Source organism: Cyprinodon tularosa, unplaced genomic scaffold (genome assembly GCF_016077235.1).
Source record: "Cyprinodon tularosa strain WSP-4 unplaced genomic scaffold, ASM1607723v1 ctg560, whole genome shotgun sequence".
Classification (NCBI taxonomy): domain Eukaryota; kingdom Metazoa; phylum Chordata; class Actinopteri; order Cyprinodontiformes; family Cyprinodontidae; genus Cyprinodon; species Cyprinodon tularosa.
The window spans coordinates 667,873-686,555 of record NW_024039297.1 but is presented as its reverse complement, the minus strand read 5'-3'; the positions used below and the strand labels follow the sequence as shown (position 1 = coordinate 686,555).

At 42.1% G+C, this 18,683-nt stretch overlaps 1 protein-coding gene across 1 annotated transcript; it reads left to right on the top strand.

The window, feature by feature from the left end:
- The first annotated feature begins 2,428 nt into the window (after positions 1 to 2,428).
- On the top strand, positions 2,429 to 14,222 carry LOC119796893 (NACHT, LRR and PYD domains-containing protein 12-like). The gene is made up of 8 exons (XM_038305664.1): positions 2,429 to 2,528; positions 2,823 to 4,617; positions 6,184 to 6,357; positions 7,712 to 7,885; positions 9,077 to 9,250; positions 10,725 to 10,898; positions 11,018 to 11,064; positions 13,617 to 14,222. The coding sequence occupies exons 2-8, from the start codon at positions 2,831 to 2,833 to the stop codon at positions 14,204 to 14,206; spliced, it is 3,120 nt and encodes a 1,039-aa protein (XP_038161592.1). The 5' UTR covers positions 2,429 to 2,528; positions 2,823 to 2,830; the 3' UTR covers positions 14,207 to 14,222.
- The last annotated feature ends 4,461 nt before the right edge of the window (positions 14,223 to 18,683 follow it).

Below are 18,683 nucleotides of genomic sequence, written 5' to 3'. Positions count from 1 at the left end.
CTGATCTGGGAGCTGGCAGGGAGAGAGACACAGCACAGCTGATGCAGAGCGCTATGATCAATCCTCTGAAACAGTTTATGAATGCCTACATTAACTTAAAATGTAGAAACCTGCCGGCAAAGCATGTTTGCTTTTATTATTTTGGTGCCTGCAGTTTGGATTATATAAAAACACCTTCCAGCCGCTGCAAACACTAGCGAAAAACCCCAAAGAGACGACCGGGCCAGAGGCTGCTGATGAACGGGATTCCCAGTGATAGAGCTCCGCCGTACAACCGCTCAGGCCATTGTTGTACATCTGTGTGGCTCTCATAGCAAAATAATCTTTGAAGGCAGGATGGTAATCTGGATGAACTGACTGCACAGACCATGTTTTCAGGAGGACTTTCTCACTTAAAAATATATAAAAACTACTTTTTACCAACTGATCCTAGCAAATATAGAAAAGCTGCTTTCTGGCATTGAACACAGGAGCAGCAGAAGCATCAGATGCATCTGGACTCACTTTACTCGACGGCTGACATCAATGTGGATGAGCATCAGAAATCAAGCAGCAGATGCGTTTTTGCTGCTGAAAGCGCCTGCGGTCTGAACGTGGCATTAAAATGTATAGGTGCTTTTTCATCCATTTTTTGTTACTTATGCTTTCTAGCCGTCTGCAATGGTAGTTTCTTCCTGAAGGCTTAAATATTTTAATAATCTTCCACTGACTTACTTTCTGTATTCTTTTCATTGTACATTTGGGTTTATTTCTTACCTGTCATTCACTCTGACTCTGTTCCCGTCACAAATTTCCAAATTCCATCTGGATTCATGTAGGAGCCAATTAAGTATCCAGGCGGGACCGCTTTGCTTTAATCTTTGCATGTCTGCATTTAGAAATGTTTGTTTGGCAACACCAGCATGTATTTTGCCCGTTAAGGCAACGCATTGCAAGTCAAGTTTGCTTATATAGGAAAGTGCTGTACTGGGGGGGGGGGGGGGGGGGGGGGGGTTTGAGTGATAAGAACACACAGAGGTAAATGTTAAATGTTAATTGCGGTTTCACAACGCTAATTAAATAATTATTTGAATGAATAGTTAAAGTGAATAAAGTGGTTATAAACAATAATTATACACTTTTTGATAGTAAAATGAAAGTAAGGCGGGCTACAATGCTACGGCATTTTGGTGTTTGGGATTTTGTTCCAGAATAGTGAAGGCTTATAGCTAATAGCTGCCTCTGTCAGGCTTAGAACTGAAAGATCCAGTATTCAAGGCAGACAATTAGATTTCTCAGAACGTTTATTGAAAACAGAATCTGGGTGGGTGGCGTCGGCGTCTAAGTAAGGAATAACTGATCTTATAGTTCAGTCTGAGTCCAGAGATAGAGGATGGTTCAGGCCGGCTGGCTGCCAAGGGACTCCCAGACGCTGATGTAAAGGAGGTCAGAGGACAGGCAGGAGATCAGAACCAAGCAGACGGATGAAGGCAGGATGATCCAGATGGAGAAGCCAAAGCCGATATCACTGGCATGGTAGATTGTCAGAGCCAGGAGGTCAGAGATCGCTAAAGGAGAATCCAAGATGGAGTCAGGTCACAGTTCCAGGTTCCGTACACAATGGGGCTGACAGGTTGGATGAGTGCAGGTAGGACTCAGTGGTTGGGAAACGGTTCTGGTTCGGTACACAAGCTGGCAGAGATCAGGCAGGAATCGGAAGACAGGGCAGGCAAACAGATCAGATGGGAAAAGGCAGGCTCAGAGGTCGAGAGGCAGAACAAGTCAGGTAACAATCAGGTTATTAGAATGAAGCAACGCTAAAATAAGTCTCACCATCTGCTGGAAATAATCTGGCACTGATGACTGGTCTGAAGGCTGGTTAAATAGTGACTAATGCAGGTGGATCAGGTGAGTGGGTAATGAGAACAGAACCCCGCCCCTAAGGGCAGATCCCAGACTGATCTGGATGATCTATGTGAAAACTCTTAATTCTTTATCCAAGATAAACCTGACAGAAATACAGACATTTCCTCTGGGCCGTACCCCTCCAAGTCCACCAAGTATTAGATCCCCTGGATACAGAGATCAATTCCAACCATTTGCAGTTCCAGTTTTTACTTCCTGGGCCTGGATTATTCACCTCTGCTATTTCAGCTCCACTACATACAATCAGTTGAGCTTCCTTAGATAGAAAATAGTGGACATGTCCCTGTATATAGTCTTTATTAAATTTAAATCTGCTTGCTCCCAGTCCTCAGTGCCAGATTATGTAAACCTTTGGTGAGGGTTCTCTAGCATACCTGTTGTTGTTCCGATTGCCTGATCCTGACCAGTTCTTTCTTCGGACCTTTGAGCCTTCCTGTTTCTGTTTCGGATTTGTTTGCCTGACCTGTCTTTAGACTCCTGCTGGTTTCTGCCTGTGGAATGAACCTAGATCTGCTTCCTTTCAGCTCCTGGAACTCTCTTGGTGGTGTTCATAGCGGGCTGTTGTTAGCCATCCGGCTGGATTGCACTCCTATTTCTGGGCAAGGACTGAACTCTAAAACCAGGTTAGTGACTCACACACTTGTAATCATCCTCTGTCAGATTTACGTGGTCATTAAGAACCTGAGTTTTCTCTCTATAGAGATTCCTGCCTTAGACACCCTAGCTGCTGAGTTGCAGCTCCGACTTCTATTAAGAAACGCTTTTGTGAATTTTTCTGCCTCGAATTCCCGGTCCTCAGTTCTGAGTTAGTTTATTCCAGGTTCATCTGTATGCTGCCCTTCCTACAGCTGGCATAGATGCCATTTCTTTTTCTTTATGGGGACAGATTTCTCACCAGTTGTTTCTGTTTTTGACAGATGTGAAGATGTCCAATCCACCTGATCTTCCAACCACATCTAGTCAAGCTGCACTGCAGTTTGACTTTCACAGTATGTTTAGTTCTGTGAAGAAGGGCTGGTTGGAGAAGCGTTGTGTTGAGTTTTCATGTTACATTGATCCAGAGCTGTTCATCATGGACAGGCATCAGCATAAATCCACAGCCTCTCAAAAATCTAGACCAGTCGAAGTCAGCACCATGTTCCAACATCTTTCCAGAGGAGGTCAATGCAGCAAAACAGTGGTGACCAAAGGCGAAGCTGGCATTGGCAAGTCCTTCCTTGTGGAGAGGTTTATGCTGGACTGGGCCGAAGGTCGAGCAGGTCAAGAATTTCATCTGGTTTTTCCTTTTGATGCTCGCCAGCTGGGTTTATGTAGAGGAAAGAGTTTCAGGCTAGCAGAGCTAATTCACACGTGTGTTCCAGAAATGGCATCCATTGCAGAGGAAATGCTTAATGAAATCCTCACAGACCTACAAGATGTCCAACACACCATTGATGATAGACGGAAATTTAAGCTTCTGTTTGTTATCGATGGTCTGGATCAGAATCTCCTTGAACTTGATTTTACCGGCCGAACACGAAAGCCGGATATCCGAAAGTCAACCAGAGTAGAAGTGCTTCTGACTAATCTCATCATGAAGAAACTGCTTCCTTCTGCTTGTCTCTGGATTACCACGCAATCTGCAGCAGCCAATCAGATCCCTGCTAAGTGTGTTGACATGGTAACGGAGCTCAGAGGGTTCACTAACCTGAAGAGAGACAAGTTCTTTAGGAAGAGATTCATAGATGAAGAGAAGGCCAATAGGATCATCTCCCACATAAACACATCACAAGGCCTCCATATCCTGTGCTACACCCCATTCTTCTGCTGGATCACTGCTGCGGTTCTGGAGGAGTCCTTGGAGGCCAGACAGGGAGAAGAGCTGCCAAACACCCTGACAGAGATGTATGCAGAGTTTCTGATGGCTCAGATCAACCACACAGAGAAAAAGTATGCTCCGGAAAAGTGCATCAAATCTTTGGCCAAACTAGCCTTTCAGAACATCCTGAAAAATCAAACAGTTTTCACTGAGGAAGACTTAAGGAGATGTTGCCTTCCGGCTGGAACTGCATTGTTCTATTCAAGGTGGTTTAAAAAGATCTTTAAGGAGTTTCCTGGAAAGAAGTCAGAGGAGGAACAGATGTTCTGCTTTGCTCATTCCAGCATTCAGAGGTTTCTTGCTGCTGTTCATGTGATTATTTCACTGATCACCTACAACAGAAATGTTATGCATGTGTCATGGTTTAACTCTGATGAATGGCCCAAATTATTCAGCAGAATATCTGCAACAAAGGTTCACAGAAGGGCATTGAAAAGAGCCCTGAAAAGCCCAAATGGAAAGCTAAACCTGGTCCTACGGTTCATCATGGGTCTTTCTCTGCAAACAACCCAGGTCCGTATGGCTGGCCTGCTGACACCAACAGGAAATGTCACATGGTCTAACAACGAAACAAGTAAATACATCAAGAGGAAAATCAGACGGAGTAAATCACCAAAAAAAATGATAACCATGCTGCACTGTCTGAATGAGCTGAAGGATGACTCTATCGTGGAGGAGATAGAATACGTCCTGAGATCAGGAAGTCTACTCACAGACAGCCAATGGTCCGCCCTGAACTTCATAGTACTGTCCTCAGAAAACCATCCACATGAGTTTGACCTGAAGAAGTACTCTGCTTCAGACGGGGTTCTGCTGCAGCTCCTGCCTGTTCTGAAGGCCTCCAGCAAAGCACTGTGAGTCAACCAGAAATGTTTTCTCTAACAAACCAAGAGGGAATCATTTAAAAAGATTAATGACAATAATTCTACATTATAAATGAGTTTAAAGTAGGTTTAAAAACACTATAACAAAAATCATCAGCACTAAAAAATACTAAAAACAGGACAGTGCAATCAGGGAAGGTCTGCAGGCTGGAACAGGAGAGGTTTTAGTCTTGATTCAAACACAGGTAAAGCATCAGTATGAAGGATATTAAATGGCTGCACCGTGTTGCAATGGGTGACACTGTTGCCTTGTAGGTTTGATTCCTAGCCTGGGTCCTACTGCATGGAGTTTGCATGTTCTCCCCATGCATACGTGAGTTCTCACCAGATACTCCGGCTTCTTTTACTTTATCTAAATGTTCTAATTGCCTTAGGTGTGAGTGTGTGTGTGTACAGTAGCAGCCATTAGAAATCCCCCAACCTTCCTTTATTTGCCCTTGGCTGGTCCTTGACTGGTTCCCATAAGATTCTTTTTAAAAGCATCAATCTTTGTACTAAAATATTCTGTCAGGTCCGTCATCTCCTGGTCAGACCCTGTAATTCAGTAAAAGGGTGGAGGCAGAGTGAAAAAAATGCACGCCCAGGAGTAGGCCAGTGTCTGGAAGTTGGAGGGGATTTTGCTGGGAGTTGCAGGCGAGTAGAATGCCATTCAGCTGGCGTTTGACTAGGAAGGGCCATTTTGCGTGGCTGCTCATAGACTGCCAGGTGTAGGCACTGGCATGACTGCGATTCCGACAAGGACTAAGCGGGAGAAGATGGATGGATGGGTAACAGAAGGCAATGAATTCCAGAGTTTCATGCTGATGGTGAGTCTGAAGGTTAAATAAGGTGGATGGAAGAAGATCTAAGGATTCGGATTAAGCAAGCATTGGTAATTAAGCAAGCCGATGAATTCTGACAAAGGACATGACATTCAAATTGAAACTGACGAACGGGTCCACCCCTTTGGAATGGGGGACGTTTGGCTTCTTTGTTAGCCTGCAATGCCCCATACCTGTCTATGTCTCTGAAAGGGGGGTCGCTAGAGGGAATTGTGGGCCTGGCTGAATAGGCAAGGTTTTCTGCTCTCCTGTATGGTTGTTGGAATTGAGTCCACCTCCTCTGTTTAAGGTTGGTTTATCTTTCTTATCATAGATGGGTTCCTACTCGCCCCTCTCAAACCACCTGTCTTCATTGTCCAAAATGTCTACATTCTGCCCCTCCAAAGAATGTCCTTTGTCCATAAGGTGTAGATGTACCGCAGAGTCTTGTCCAGAGGAGGGCGGTCTTCTGTGTTAGGCCATGCATCTGTGGAGAGGTTGTTTGGTTTCTGCATACACCACTCTGCTCATATTTGGTCTAAGTCAAGTTCCATTTTGCTAATTTATGGCAATGATGCTGGTTTTTTATTTTCTGTTTTTTTTATATATATATCTAGAATGCACAAGCACATTTTATTAAGACTTATGTACATCTACCTTAAAATATTTTCTTTTTGGAGGAACAACATCAAATGAACCATGATAAGATCTCTAAATTCAGCTCCCTCTTTTTTAGGTTAAAAAGCTGTAAATTATCAGAAGCATCCCTGGAAGTTCTGTCTCAGGTTCTCAGCTCTCATTGCTCCAGTCTGAGAGAACTGGACCTGAGTTACAACGACCTGCAGGATTCAGGAGTGAAGCTGCTCTCTGTTGGACTGCAGAGTCCAGACTGTAAACTGGAAACTCTCAGGTATGTTCACCCATCGCAGCCATTTTGATGTTTAAACCTGTTAACTTTATCATTTCTTTTCAGCCTGGAGGTATTTCCCTCAAGGAGATTTTTTCTTTTCTTTTTTGTCCTTTTTCATTTTTTTTAGATCTTCTTCAAACATGTTATAATGTCTAATATCGGCGGAGTAAATTATTTTTAAATGATTTCAATTAATACACTGCCTGGCCAATGCATAGGCAATTATCTTTCAGCTGGCAACAAGTTATTTAACCCCAGCTGGTGCAATGACTTGCTTCTCATTTCCTAAACAACCATGTCGAAAGACACATCCAGTGGTCATGGAAAAGATGTTAGTCTGTTTGAGAAGGGTCAAATCATTGGCATGCATCAAGCAGAGAAAACATCCAAAGAGATTGCAGAAACTACTAAAATTAAGTTAAGAACTGTCCAACGCATTATTAAAAACTGGAAGGATAGTGGGGACCCGTCATCTTCAAGGAAAAAATGTGGCCGGAAAGACATCCTGAATGATGGTGATCGGCGATCACTTAAACATGTGGTAAGATCAAATGGAAGAAAAACAACAGTAGAACTCAGGGCTATGTTTAATACTGAAAGTAAAAGCATTTCCACACGCACAATGCAAAGGGAACTCAAGGGATTGGGACTGAACAGCTGTGTAGCCATAAGAAAACCACTAATCAGTGAGGCTAACCAGAAAAAAAGGCTTCAATTTGCTAGGGAGCATAAAGATTGGACTGTGGAGCAATGGAAGAAGGTCATGTGGTCTGATGAGTCCAGATTAACCCTGTTCCTGTCAGGATTACTGTCTGTGTTTCTGTGTTTGTCTCCCTTCCTCCACCAGGAGGCGCCTGGTTCTGGTCCGTCTCCTCACACACCTGCAGAGGGCGGACAGGGTTTACCTAGAATGCGGTTGTTAATAGGTGAACAGAGAAGTGACTGCTACTCAGATTTCCTGCGGTACTTGAACGGGTCGTAGTGGAGATGAATCCCTTGCTCAGTGTGAAGCTCAAACGATCTCTTGAGGAAAGTAGATTCAAACCTTCAGTTTAAATCCTCAGCTCAGTTTGAAGCTCAGATGATCCTTCCAGGGAGAGAAGGTCCGAAAAATCCAGTTTGCAGGATGACTTCCTGCCGAGAGGCAAAGACAAAAACAGCAAGGTTAAAACTCAGGTAGACAAAAAACTCAGTTTGACTCAGCAAAACTCAGCTTGGCTAGAGTACCCAAAACTTTTTATTTCATTTATGTGCATTTAAATCAAAATAATTGTTTGTTTGTTTAAGTTTGACAACAGCAGGGAAACCATCATCAATTCTTTAAAGTTCTAAATTCACATTTTCTCTTTTTTAGGTTAGCAGACTGTAAATTATCAGAGGCATCCCTGGAAGTTCTGTCTCAGGTTCTCAGCTCTCATTGCTCCAGTCTGAGAGAACTGGATCTGAGTTACAACGACCTGCAGGATTCAGGAGTGAAGCTGTTTTCTGTTGGACTGCAGAGTCCAGACTGTAAACTGGAAACTCTCAGGTATGTTCACCCATGGCAGCCATTTTGATGTGGGATCATTTAAACCAGTTAACTTTATCTTCATTTCAGCTTAGAGGTATTTTCCTCAAGGAGATTTTTTCCTTTCTTTTTTGTCCTTTTTCATTTTTTTTAGATCCTCTTCAAACATGTTATAATTGTCATGATGGGTCTAAAGCTTCAAGCCCATATACAGAACACAACGGAGGCTGGGTAAAAAGTTTAACAGAGTTTATTTGGTTGCACAAAACACAAGATCATAAACTGGAACTGGAACTGGTCAGGGCTGGAACACTGGAGTCTGCAGAGATGATAGTTTGATTAGACAACGGAGTGATGAGTTTTATGAGTCCTTGTTTACTCAGCAGAATACCTTGAGGGTGTCCGGGCTTCTCCTTGAGAGAGAAGGAACTGTTGGGTCCAGAGACTGTTTGTTCGTCAGAGTCCAAGAGTAGCTGCAGCGTCTTGCTTCTGACTTTGAAGGCAGACCTTGATCTGAGTTTCTGGCTCTTAGCCAAGAGCAGCAGGGGAGTCCACAAAGGAATCTTCAGGTTTGGCTAACGAGGGCAATCTCGGCAGGTTAAGCTCATCCAGAGCCTCAGGTAGAGACAGGTTTCCTGTGAGGCAAAAACAAGGAAGAATTAGGATCAAGATCTCACTCAAGGGACAGCAAAGATTCTAGGTTCTAGGCTCAGGTCGCTAACCAAACTAGGTCAACACTGCGGCGTCGAAGCAAGGTCTGGCAGCTGGTTATATAGGGCAGGTTTCTGACGAGGAGATGCGCCTCAGGTGTGCTGGAAGACTCCAGCCCTTGGAGACCCACAGCACACTCTGCTGGAGGAAGGTGGTACAGCTCCAGATCCCAACAATAATCTCTAATGTTGGCAGAGTAAATTATTTTTTAAAATGATTTCAATTGATAGTTAAATAACTCAAGAAAATATCATGATTCTGTAAAAATATTAGATAATAATTTAAACTGCATGCTGTTGATTTAAAAAAGGGTGATTTTGGTTTCCATTCGCAGACTTTCATCAAATTACATTAAAGGTCATTTTTGCTTTGATGGTTGTATTTTTATTTCATTTATGTGTATTTAACTTAAAATAATTGTTTGTTTTGTTAAAGAGTAACAACAGCAGGGAAACCATCATAATTTATTTAAAGTTCTAAATTCACATTTTCTCTTTTTAGGTTAGTAGACTGTAAATTATCAGAGGCATCCCTGGAAGTTCTGTCTCAGGTTCTCAGCTCTCATTGCTCCAGTCTGAGAGAACTGGATCTGAGTTACAACGACCTGCAGGATTCAGGAGTGAAGCTGCTTTCCGTTGGACTGCAGAGTCCAGACTGTAAACTGGAAACTCTCAGGTTTGTGCAGTCTCCATCAGTATGATGGGGGGGTCATGTAATCTGGTCAAATTTGAATGTTTTTTTGTTTGTTTTTTTTGTGGGGCAAAAAACATAAAAAAAATATATCTATATATACACTACCGTTCAAAAGTTTGTCCTTATTTTTTAAGGAAAACACTGTACTTTTCAATGAACATAACTTTAAACTAGTCTTAACTTTAAAGAAATACACTCTATACATTACAGTTTTATTACAGTTTAGCTTGTTACAGAAGTTACAAAACTGACCTTCCTTTGATTAGATTAAGTTTCTGGAGCATCACATTTGTGGGTTCAATTAAACGCTAAAATGGCCAGAAAAAGAGAACTTTCATCTGAAATTCGACAGTCTATTGTTGTTCTTAAAATGAAGGCTATTCCATGCGAGAAATTGATAAGAAATTGAAGATTTCCTACAACGGTGTGTACTACTCCCTTCAGAGGACAGCACAAACAGGCTACTGCGGGTACTATTTAATGAAGATGCCAGTTGGGGACCTGTGAGGCGTCTGTTTCTCATACTAGAGACTCTATTGTACTTATCTTCTTGCTCAGTTGTGCAACGCGGCCTCCCACTTCTTTTTCTACTCTGGTTAGAGGCTCTCTGCATTTAACCCTTCCCCTTTGGGAGCAGTGGGCTGCCATCTTTGGGAGAAATCAGGGGTTAAAGGTCTTGCTCATTGACCCAGAGTGGCAGTCTGTTGGAGTGGGGCTCAAACCTAGACCCTCAGTATTTCAAGTTCTATCCCACTAACCACTAGGCCGCCACTTCCTCACTATATTTGTTGAGTTTTATGTTGAACTATTCAGAGGACCACCTGCTAGTCCACCTTGTTGTACTCTTCCATAATCCTAATAACCTCTTCAGGGTTTAAGGTTAAATTTCTGACTGAAATTACATATCGGATTTAAATCAAGTTCTGCTGCGACAGTGCCTTACAATGGGTGAAAAAAGTATTGAACATGCCACCATTTTTTTATATATCTATAGAGGTGCTATTGACACTCCATGCAATCCAAACATTCAAAGAAATCAAACCATAGATGCCCAGAAATTAAAACGAGAGACAGAAATAAACAGCATGGAAGAAATAACTAGGGTAAAAAAAACACAAAGGCAGAATAAAACAGAAAAAACATGCACATAAATAAATACTTAGCAAAGTTGAATATTATAACAGACAATAAATAAGGTAATTATTACAAAGGCAAATCAATAAACAAGCTAATTAAAAAATATGAACATTTATGTCTTACTGTATAATTTAATTTATACCCACATTTGTTTATTTATTGTATTTTGGGAGGCAATTAACTGTATGCTTATTTATTTATATATGTATTTATTTTTAAATATGGTAGTGCTGGTTATAAATGTTAACCTGAGAATAACTGGATTTTATAGTTTAGAATTAATGCCTATTTTTCTTTTTTTCATTCTGTAATCCCACAGGATGTCTCGCTGTTTGATCACGGAGGATGGTTGTAATTTTCTGGTTTTGGCTCTAAAATCCAACCCACGCCATCTGAAAGAACTTGACCTGAGCTACAACCACCCAGGAGAGTCAGGAAAAAAGGAGTTAACAGCTGGACTGGAGGATCCCCTCTGGACTCTAGAGACTCTTAGGTACGGACTAACATATTTAAAATTATATATAAAAGGGCAGAAAAATAAGCAAGGTGTGTTTTGATCTGCCAGGAGCTTAAGACGCATCCACTGAAATAATGTGGATTTTTTTTTTTTAGGTTGGACAACTGTGGAGAGCATAAGCTGCGAACTGGAGTCAGGAAATGTAAGTTATTTACCTTTTATTTATATTATCATTTAATCTTATCAGTACACTGTTCAATAGATCTAAAACACAGCAACAATTAAAGGTACATCAATATCCTAGCCTCGTGAGACCATCCTGATCTCGCGAGCTTTCAAGGTTTCACTCGCAGATCAGTCTGGAGACTCTCCGTTAAAGAAAATTTGGAGCCGTTCACCAAACGAACGTCCAATCAGCGTTGGCTTTGAGGCGGGTTGAGGTGTGACGCAACGAGAAGCGCGACAGTTCAGTCTAAAGAACATGGCGGCTTCAGCCGATGAAACTAGCGTTAGCGTGGCTATCGAGCAAGTTTTATCGGAATTACAGAGTATTTCTTCACTGAAAGAAGAGCAAAACACTGCTCTGGAGGCTTTTCTCAGAGGAAAAGATGTTTTTGCTCTTCTCCCGACAGGTTTCGGCAAGAGTAGCCTGGCTTGTGGTTGTGTTTTCGTTCATCGCTCTGTTACGTCATATACTTCGTTGATCTGATTGGTTTATTTGGCCCGTCTATCACCAACATAGGCCAATCAGCTAACCAGTATTTTAGCCACTTCCCAAAATTACTTCAACGGAAGGTTTCCAGATGGATATGGGGAGCAAATCCATCTGGTGGAGTCAGGTTATCGATATCCCAAAGCACTTTGTCGAATTGAATCACAAAGAGCTTCTGAAAGCTTGTATGCATACTCATCCACTTTATATGGGACACAGTCACAGGGTCAGCGGTCCTAGAGGAGACACTCCAGACATCTTCTCCAGCTTTTCCTGGTGAAGCTCAATGCATTTCAAGATAAACTGAGAGACACAGTGTCTCCAGCATATCATGGGAGCAAATTTCAGCTCGTATCCAGAACGTCAAACTTTATGTTATGACTCAGATTTTATTACCATAGAAATGGTTGGGAATGAAGACCGATTGAGCTTTTGAGCTCAGCTCGTTCCTCAGCAAAACAGACCAGCTCAGCAGCTGCCTTACAGCTCTGAACTCCCACTGCATTTTCCACTGTCTTATGAACTGGACCCCAAGATATTTAAAATCCTGCATCTTTAGGCAATAACTTTCCTCTATCTTGAAGAGGGCAAGTCATCCTTTTTCAGTCTAGAACCATAGATTCTCACTTGGAGGAGCAATCTTCACTTCGTCTGACTAAATGCAATGGGAACCACATTTCAAAGTTTTCTATCTATGGAAAGGAAGCTGATTGCATTGATTGATCTTGCATTTTGCCAGCAATATAAACCAGACTCCCCTCTCCACTTGTAGAGAAACCTGTCAGCCTCTAGTAAAGGACACATTATTCCATACGCCTGCAGTGCCCCTCACCATGAAGGAAACGCTCAAATTCAATTCTATTCAGTTTATTTCTATAGCTCCAATTCACATCATGTCATCTCAGGTCACTTTCCAGTTGACCAGATCATCCAGTCAGATTGATTCAAAGTTTTCTATCTAAGGAAAACCAGCTGATTGCATCGACTCATTGACTCTTCAGCAATCCCTCACACTAAGCATGCTTGTAGCGACAGTGGAGAGGAAAAACTCCCTTTGAACAGGAAGAAACCTCCAGCAGAACCAGGCTCAGTGTGAGCGGCCATCTGCTGAGGCCCACTGGGGTTCAAGGAGACAGAAGCAGACATAGAAAAAGAAGCATAGATACAAAAGGCAACTGTCAACCAGCTCCACAGGCGGCCCCGTCCAGGAAACACACAGCATATCTGTGGTGAGCTACGGTTTCAGACAGTCATTGAAGCTCATCTTTCTCACTGCGGTTCTTTGAAAATGGCCGAGGGTCTGAAGAGAAAAAGTTTCTATAAAGTGTGTGAGTGTAAGAGAAAGGCCTCAGAAGAGGCAGATATATCCCAGAATGCTTTTAAGGCAGAGCTCTCCTCGCAAAGCATTATGGGATTTGCCGTCAGAGCGGCTCGCTGTCGCCATAGTCTGTCACTCCCCGACAGCGGCGACTAATAACAAAGATGGCGCAGGCACCGCGCCGTGGAGGAGGAGTTATGTGACCAACAGAGCAAAAAGCAGTGATCATCTGTCTGAACGGTCAGTTCACTGAGTTCACTATAAAGTTCACTATATAGTCCCCTCTGTATGTGGACACAGTCAGCTTTTTTAAGCTATGACAACAGCACATTTTAAACAGGTCGTGCACGAGGAGAAATGGGCTCATACATGCCCTTGCACCTGCATTTTTTTGAAGTGGGCGGATCTTTTAAAAAATCCTCCACAATACCTTTAAATTATAAACAAGTCAATGTCCTCTTCTTTTTCTTCTTTCTAAAAAAAATATTCTATATAAAAAAATCCTAATTTCTGTCTATATGAATAATTACTGCAAATTATTATTTATTCGTGGTTTAGTTGCAGCATTTTATACATCTGTTGGGGGTTTTTTGCACAGTATTTTGCTCAGTTAGAAGCTCTTTGGATCCTTGTGACTTTAATTATGAGCTTGTCATCAAAACTGAACTGGGGGGTCTTTAAAATGAAAAAAGTCACACCTGTAATTTCTGGTTTTCTTTCTCAGACACCTGTGAACTTGAAATGGACCCAAACACAGCAAACACATTCCTCATGTTGTCCCAAAGCAACAGGAGGGTGGTGTGTTCGAGGAAACAGGTATATCCAGATCACAAAGAAAGATTTAACTTCTGGCATCAGGTGCTATGCAAAGACGCTCTGCCTAGCCGCTGTTACTGGGAGGTGGAATGGGAAGGACAGGTTGATATAGCAGTAAGTTACAAAGGAATCAGCAGAAAGGGAGACGGAAGAGACTCCCTATTTGGAGCAAACGATAAGTCCTGGACTCTGACCTGCCTCCTCAACCGCTTTGCTGTCTTTCATAACAGAAAGCTTAAAGAACTTTCCCCGCCCCCGGGCGCCTTCAACAGAGTCGCAGTGTTTGTGGACTGTCCTGCTGGCATTCTGTCCTTCTATGCGGTTTCCTCTGACACGCTCATCCACCTCCACACATTCAGCACCACATTCTCCGAACCTCTGTATGCCGGATTTGGATGTGATCGGGATAAGGGGCTGATGAACTTCTTATATATGAGGTCGTCACTGTCTGTGTGCACGCCGTCCAAAGACGAGTCTGCGGCACCTGCTACAAAATAAGAACCAAAGAATTTGGTTGGAAGTATGTGGTTTAATGTGACCTCATGTCAAAATTGGAATAAAATGTGGTTTAAATGTAATTCAACTGCAAATTTTGATCTGTTAAAGATGAATTTATTTTTTATTTTATTTTCTATTTTAAATGACATTTGTTCTTTTCTATATCTGTTCAAGCTTCTGTGTGGGTTACCCAAAATGCACATTCTTAGGCTGACATTTGATGGCCAGATATGGTCACCTTATATGGTAGTGCCTTAGGGGCTTTGGGAGGGGGTCGCTTCCTGAAAGTGTGCAGAGGTGCTCAACCATTTGCGCTGAATGGTCGAGATGTAAGAGCCTAATAGAAGATGAAACCATTCTCTGTAATTTGTGCTTTAATCAATGATTTTGTAAACCATGACTGGAATAAATTCTGTTAATGCTTAAACATGTTTCTTCCTTTATGTGCACTATCTGAGAAACAATACCTCATCAGATCTGGACCGGATAAGAAAAGGGTGAAACAACAGAGCAAAATTCTATTCAGTTTATTTCTATAGCTCCAATTCACATCATGTCATCTCAGGTCACTTTCCAGTTCACCAGATCGTCCAGTCAGATTGACTCAAAGTTTTCTAGGAAAACCAGCTGATTGCATCGACTCATTGACTCTTCAGCAATCCCTCACACTAAGCATGCTTGTAGCGACAGTGGAGAGGAAAAACTCCCTTTGAACAGGAAGAAACCTCCAGCAGAACCAGGCTCAGTGTGAGCGGCCATCTGCTGAGGCCCACTGGGGTTCAAGGAGACAGAAGCAGACATAGAAAAAGAAGCATAGATACAAAAGGCAACTGTCAACCAGCTCCACAGGCGGCCCCGTCCAGGAAACACACAGCCAGGCAGACGAGCTCCGAGCCAGCTCCCATGTCAGAGGATGAAGAGAGCACATCCAGTTAGTCACAGTCAGAGAAACAGGACTACACTGGAAAACAGGCCAAGCTCCAACATCTAGAAACAAAGGTGTTGATGGCAGCAGCACAGCTGATATTTCTCTCCAGGATGGAGTCACAGCCAAACAGGAACAGACCAGATGAAGCTACTATGAGAAAAAGCAGAGAGAGCAGAACGTTAGAGATTGAACTAACAGATTCTGCAGAGTGGGAGAATAGAGATAGAATGAAGCAGAATGATGAAAAGGGGTCCCTATGTCCTCCAGCAGTCTAAGCCTATAGCAGCAGAACTATAGAGATAGCTCAGGACAACCTGAGCCACTCTAACTAGAAGTTTTATCAAAAAGGAAAGTTTTAAGCCTAGCCTTAAAAGTAGACAGGGTGTCTGCCTCACGGACTAAAACTGGTAGTTGGTTCCACAGGAGAGGAGCCTGATAACTAAAAGATCTGCCTCCCATTCTACTTTTAGAATGTTGGGAGCTGGAGAAGATCACCTTCCTCCAGCAGAGTCCGCCATGGATCCTCCTGAGCCGAGCCACAGTATTTAAGCTGTCTTCAGACCTTGCCTCAACGCCGCAGTGTTTTATCCAGTTAGAAACCTGTTTTTCTCCTGTGAAGCTCAGGAGGAGCTTAACCTGCCGAGCCTGCCCTCTGAGCCAAACCTGAAGTCTCTCTCTGGATTTTCCATGCAGCTCTGGACCAAGAGCTGGAAAATCAAAGCCAAGGTCAGCTCATTCTCAAGAAGTAAGACGCTGAAGCAGTTAACGGACTCTGCTGAACAAACTATCTCTGGACCCAACAGTTTCCCTCTCAAGGCTTTAACCAAGAACCCTCAAGGTACAAATCTGAAACTGTCTGAATCAAACTCCTCTGAGCAAACGCTAACTGAACTGTCTCCCACGCAGACTCCAGTGAACCAGTCCCCAGGCCAGAACCAGAACCAGTGGTTAAACTGTGCTTGTGACAATAAACATTGTTAAACCTTTACTTCTGTTTCCGTCTCCGTGGTGTTCTGCATAACTGGGTCTCACTAGAGAACCCATCATGACATAGAAATTCTAGGAACCACTAGTAAACCTGCAGATTGAGAGAGAAGTGCTCTGTTAGGAACATAAGGAACAATCAGATCTCTGATATCAGATGGAGCTTGGCCATTTAAGGCTTTATATGTGAGAAGGAGGATTTTAAATTTCTTCTTCTTATATCGATGAACAATGTGATATAAGAAATAATTTAGTTGATCCTGGATTTCATTTTTTTTTTTTAAAGGACACAGAGAAAGTTAAAAACAGTCTCTCAGACTTTAAATGGGCCTAGTCAGGTACTAAGCTGATAAAATACCACCAAAAATAATATATACTCACCTTAAATAAACCAATAGATACCATGTGTCCGTCGTGATAGTGTTTATTAGGCCCTTTATAAACCTGAAAATAAATTTTTGCAGTGGGCAGAATCAAGAGATGAGCACTCTGTTATGCCAACTGGGTGCCATGATTTAATTGAAAGTAATAAGCCTATTTTTGCAAAATGAGCTTCTGGGGTAGAAATGAGTCAATTTGTAATACACGACTAAGATCCTTTAAAATGCATTTACACCGGGTCACCTCTAGGTTAGATACTGTTAACACTGCTTTTTGTTTTTTATACAAACCTATGTCAAAGCATACATAACTACAGATTCCTTATATTACAGTGATGCTCTGTTGTTAGAGGAGGAACTGAGCATGGCAAGTTCCAAATTTAATTGATTTATAGCAAATATTTGATATCAAACTAGAAATGAAAAAGTGCTAGAAACAGGAAACCCAATCCGATGCTGACTGGTCACCTATTTTGGTACGTCCCTTCCCCACACGGCCCTGAATGACGATGCATTGGACTTGGCAGTTATCACACATTAGTGTCCTGGTGGTTAGAGCATTGCGCTTGGCCCCAAGGTTCTGAGTTCAAGATCCCCTTGTTCCCACAGACTGCCACTCTGGGTCCCTTGCTTCCTGTGCAAGACCTTTAACTCACTCCAAGAATTCTGATCCTACTAGAACTCCCACTGTCAATCAATTTGATGGGTGGCAATCTTCCCAATAAAAGGCATGAGTGGTGATGATGTTATCGACTGAAATGGTTCTAGTGTGCTATATTAACCCATTGTAGACCTTACAACATGTCTAATTTATTTTTTTAAAGGCTGCATTATATATATTACTATTATTTGTAGTCTAAATTTTCTATTAAAAATAAGTCAGTAAATTAATTAAGACAGTTTTACTTAACAGGTTCAAAGTTTGAAATAACATTTTTACTTACAGAAATTGATTATTCCCCCCCGCTCATTTCCTGCATACCACCTTTGCACATTTATGACAGACATATGAGCAGTTTTTTGAGCAGTGTTGAAGCACCTGCCGCTGTGTTCTTTGCTTCACCAAAGCTCTACTGTGGGGGAGGGGCTGGAAACCTGAGGTTTGCACACAACTCTTTTTAACGTTAGCCCCGGCTGCTGCAGACGGGCTAGTTTTAGCCCTGGTTGCCCTTACCCTTGGAGGTCTGCTGGTTGCCACCATCCTCTTAACTTTGTTTTTTTTTTTTTTATTATTATTATTATTACACATTAAAGCAGTAAATGTTCCATATAGTGAAACTTAAAATATAATGTTCTTGCCTCAAATGATCTTAAAACTTACTTTTATTGAACAACAGCAACAGAAAAGAGAACTTTCAACTTGATTAAAAGAGCGCTAACCCGGAAGCTGCTGCTGCTGCAGTGCATGCTGGGACAGCTGTCAGTCTGGAGAACGGACAACTCTGCTCTGATGCATGCTGGGTAAAGAGCGAGGAGCCAGAACAACATCCGGGGACTTTGTCCGTTCTCGGTCTTGTGTGCTTGTGAATTGGAACAGTGCTAGAGCTGAAGCTGATGTCGTTTCACAAGCACATGAGAACGCACAAGTACACATAGTGAAAAAACAACCCTAGTGTTAACCCTAGACTGCTCCCAGGGCGCCACACAGTGGCAGCCCCTTGGGGGATGGGTGACTTTATACAGTGAATTTCCCCATTGTGGTACAATAAAGGGAATTACACAAATATGTCGTCTACCTCTGCAGAGTGCAAAGACCCCCCCATATGAAACACTGCAGGAGAGTCAAAGATCAAGTGAGTGAAATTAAAAACTGTCTCCAAATCTGTAGCTCAACTATAGAGCAGTTTCCAGTAGATATTTCTATAAACCGTTCCTCCATCCTGATATTTTAAATCAAATTATAAAATATTTTACAATGCAGAAACAAAAAGTCTATCACATCAAATTTTCCTCAGTTAAGGCATTTTTTATTTAGAACCTAAAACCATATCTTCTTTTATCCTGACTAAATAAGTTCTAAAACAAAATTCCCACATTTTTGACTGAAGTGAACTACCAAAAGCATTTTACACAAATTAAATTATTAAATCTGCTCATACGCAACGTCTGCTCTTGTTAACTTTGCCAAACGTGCAAAATGTCTAATCATCATAAGTCGTAATAAGACACCGAACCCAAAAAATAC

Coding starts and splice junctions, on each gene's coding strand:
- LOC119796893 (XM_038305664.1), top strand. CDS start 2,831: ATGTCCAATCCACCTGATCTTCCAACCACATCTAGTCAAGCTGCACTG. Junction 4,618..6,183: donor AAGGCCTCCAGCAAAGCACT/GTGAGTCAACCA, acceptor CCTCTTTTTTAG/GTTAAAAAGCTGTAAATTAT. Junction 11,065..13,616: donor GCGAACTGGAGTCAGGAAAT/GTAAGTTATTTA, acceptor TTTCTTTCTCAG/ACACCTGTGAACTTGAAATG.